This window comes from Ornithorhynchus anatinus, chromosome 13 (assembly GCF_004115215.2).
Source record: "Ornithorhynchus anatinus isolate Pmale09 chromosome 13, mOrnAna1.pri.v4, whole genome shotgun sequence".
Classification (NCBI taxonomy): domain Eukaryota; kingdom Metazoa; phylum Chordata; class Mammalia; order Monotremata; family Ornithorhynchidae; genus Ornithorhynchus; species Ornithorhynchus anatinus.
Window position 1 is genome coordinate 40523765 of NC_041740.1, and position 3334 is coordinate 40527098.

The 3334-nt window shown below is 63.0% G+C and overlaps 1 protein-coding gene across 1 annotated transcript; it reads right to left on the reverse strand.

Moving 5' to 3' along the window:
• Positions 1 to 306: 306 nt before the first annotated feature.
• INAFM2 (InaF motif containing 2) lies at positions 307 to 2712 on the reverse strand. Its single transcript, XM_029078336.1, has one exon. It carries the CDS (start codon positions 2659 to 2661, stop codon positions 2164 to 2166), a length of 498 nt encoding a protein of 165 aa, XP_028934169.1. The 5' UTR covers positions 2662 to 2712; the 3' UTR covers positions 307 to 2163.
• Between the last annotated feature and the right edge of the window lie 622 nt (positions 2713 to 3334).

A 3334-nucleotide genomic window follows, 5' to 3' on the forward strand; every position in this document is an offset into this window, starting at 1 on the left:
ATTTCTTATTGATTAGATTTTGGGCAAGAGGCGGCATGCCACCTTAGTCAAGGAGAGAAACCAGTCACTCCTCGATGTGGAAAGGGAATGTGTCTGTTATATATTGTACTCTCCCAAGCGCTTAGTACAGTGCTCTGCACACAGTAAGTGCTCGATAAATACGATTGACTAAGACGCAGGGAGCATCAGGGAGAGCGTCCCCCCCCCCTCCAACCTGCATCCGCCCCCTCCTCTTTTATTCAGCCCCCCTCTTCTTCCCCGAACCCCAAGCAAGTCTAACCGAAGAGACGCGATAAGGTACGCAGGTAAAGCAGAGTTCTTAGAATGTATTTTAGTTCACCTGAAAAATAAAACTTTAAAAAAATAGACAGGGCTTTGAGTACAGTCTATCTTAAACGGCTGAATTATAAATAAGGTCTCTCGTCACATTCACATCTAGAGCTGGGGTCCAGCGACAGCTAGAGAGCAAGGGGTGGGGCCGCAGCCGGGGTGGTCTCCCCGGCTTTTACGACCCCGACCTGGATCCTGTCGGTCGACAAACCCAGGGGAGTCCCAGACAGTCTCTTGGGTGTCCGAGGGTTTTCGAAACCACAACAGGTTTACACAGGCTTACTGAGATATAGGACTAGAGCGTCACCTAGTAAATACAATTGTGGGTAAGAGAACAAACAGATAAACAAAAAAAAAGGTCCCTTTAGCAAGTTGCTACGGCTTTGTGCTCAGATCAAGACAGTCCCTTTAGCAAGTTTATGGTTGCTACGGCTCTGTGCTCAGAGAAGAGGGCCCCGGGGCCGGCGGCTGGGATATCTCAGGGGTCACCAGTCCGACGAGGAGTGGCCCTGAAGGCAGTGGGAATGCAACGTTGGTTGACACGGGTGGAGATTGTCACGCTCGGCAGAGGGGTGCCCTGCTCTGGTCAAGCTAGTGCGGAGGAGATTAGAAACTAGAGGGAGGGGAAATTCAGCTCTGCTACAGGGCAGCTTCAAATTAGCTTTTGCAACCCCGAAAAGGAAGAACGTGCGGGGCCAGAGACGGGGAGGCGATGCCAGTGGTGACCGTTCACGTGCTCGGTTCCCACGCTATTTGTACCCAAACATCCCTCCCTCGCTCGGGACGACTCCCAAGCCCTCTGGCCTGGCTCTTGTTTCACCCAGAACCGATCTAGTCCCGACCTGAAAGTTTAGACTTGAAACCCCCAAAATCAAGCCGGGGTGAGGCGAGGCTCGATGAGAGGAGAGAGAACCAGAACACAGACAAAACCTCGAAGAGCAGCAGGAAGGAGACAGAAAAGAATACTCGCCAACCCACTCTTGTGCCTAAATACACCCCCTTGACGGGGAAGGTTAAGGATCAAAGAGCATACACCCTGTTCTTGCTTTCCTTCTGCCCTGGACACAGTCCAACGAGTAGAAGGGTCAACGGGAATCCTTCAGAGGATGAAGGGTGACTGGTCAGTATCTTCCCACTCCGAATGGCTTTTGGGGTTTTCTGCTGCAATGCCAAGAAGTCTAAGAACCAGTCCAATCCACATTTGCATTGAAGGTAAATCTTCATAGGGCTGGAAGGAAGGCGGAGGACGGGAGGGGACGTCGAACGAGTCCGTTCCCCGGACGAGGAACGCTGCGGCCCTCTGGCTGGCCGCCCACTTCTGAGCGATAGCCCTTACTAGACACCAGTGGTACCTATCCAGAGAGGGAGGGAATATCCATCGTGCTGTGTAGTTACAGCTCGCTCCCAAGTGCACACGTTGACAACTACCTAGGCGGGTCGGGATGGTCAACGATGCCGTGGCCCTTTGCAACTTGGCTGACGTACCCGGGCTCCAGCACTTCTGTGCGCCCTACTTCCTTAAGACCTTCTCCTTTTTAAAAACAACTCCCCCACCCCGAGTCTGGGAGCAAGGCGGGGGGGCAAACGAGTGGGACGGCCAAGATGCTCAAGATGGAAGGGGTTCAGGGTCTCCCCCACTCCCCTTGGGGTCCGGCCGCTGGGACCATCGCAGTCGTGGAGCCCGAGAGCCACGAGAGGGTCTCGGGACCCCTCAGCCCGGGACGGGGCAGGGTGAAACGGACCCCGGGGCAAGGACGGACACCTGCCACCGGTGTTGGTGGTGGTGGTGTGGGGGGGGGGTAAGGTCCTCCCGTCTCCCTGTCCGGGGGGATCTCAGCGGCTCCCGGGGGTGGTCAGCGCTTCTTGCCCCAGCCCCTGCTCCGGGCCGGGCGTCTGGACGGGCTGGAATTCGGGGGTCCAGCCGGGAGTCCAGCCGGGGGTCCCGCCGGGGGTCCCGCCGGGGGTCCCGCCGGGGGTCCCCGTGGACGAGGCCCGGGGGGACGGCGGGACAGAGGGCTCGGGGGTCGGCGGCGGGACGGTGGCGTTGGTCAGCGGCAGGGAGGCGTTGGTCAGCGGCAGGGAGGCGTTGGAGCCGCCGGAGGCCAGGCCGCCGGCCGCCCCCGGGGCCCCGAAGGCCCGCACGGGCTTCCAGAAGAGGCTGTAGTAGACGGCCAGCACGATGGCGGCCAGCGACACGGACAGCACGTAGGCGAACACGGTGGCCAGCCGGACCCACTTCTTGTTGGTCTTGGCGGCCATCTTCGCCTTCTTGTCGCCGGTGTAGGTGGCCGGTTTGCCCCGCTCGGCCGGGGCCGCGTCCCGCTGCTTCATGAGCAGGCCTCGGCCTCGGGCTCGGTGCTCCACCGCCGCGGCCCACTTGGACGGCGGGGGGGGGGGGGGGGCGGGGGACGGGCCGGCCGGGGTCCGGAGAGGGGCCCGGGGCCGGGGGTCCGGCCGGGGGTCCGGAGGGGGGTCCGGAGGGGGGTCCGGGCCCGGGGGTCCGGCCCGGGGTCCCGAGGGGGGTCCGGGCCCGGGGGTCCGGCCCGGGGGTCCGCAGGGGCAGCGGCCGGTCCTGGCGCCGGGGGCGGGGGGGAGGGGAGGACACGGACCTCACCCCGCCGCCCGCCGGGGGCCCGGCCTCGCTCTCCCTCTCCTCCTCCTCCTCCTCCTCCGCCGCCGCCGCCGCCGCCGACCCCTCAGCTCCGCCGCCACCGCCGGGCTCCGCGTCCCCATCCGCCGCCGCGCACACAACCGCTAAACGCTCCGTCTCCCGCGGCCGCGCGGGCAGCGCGAGGCTCCGCCCCCTGCCCACGGCCCTCCCCTCGCCCGGGGGACGGGGAGCGGGAGGGGAAGCCGCCGGGGGCTTGTCCTTAAAAGGGCGACGGAGGATGGAGGACGAGGGGGGAGGAGAAGGGAGGAGGAGGAGGGAGGAGGAGGGAGGAGGAGGAGGAGGAGGTGGGAGGAGGAGGATGTGGGAGGAGGAGGAGGGAGGAGGAGGAGGAAG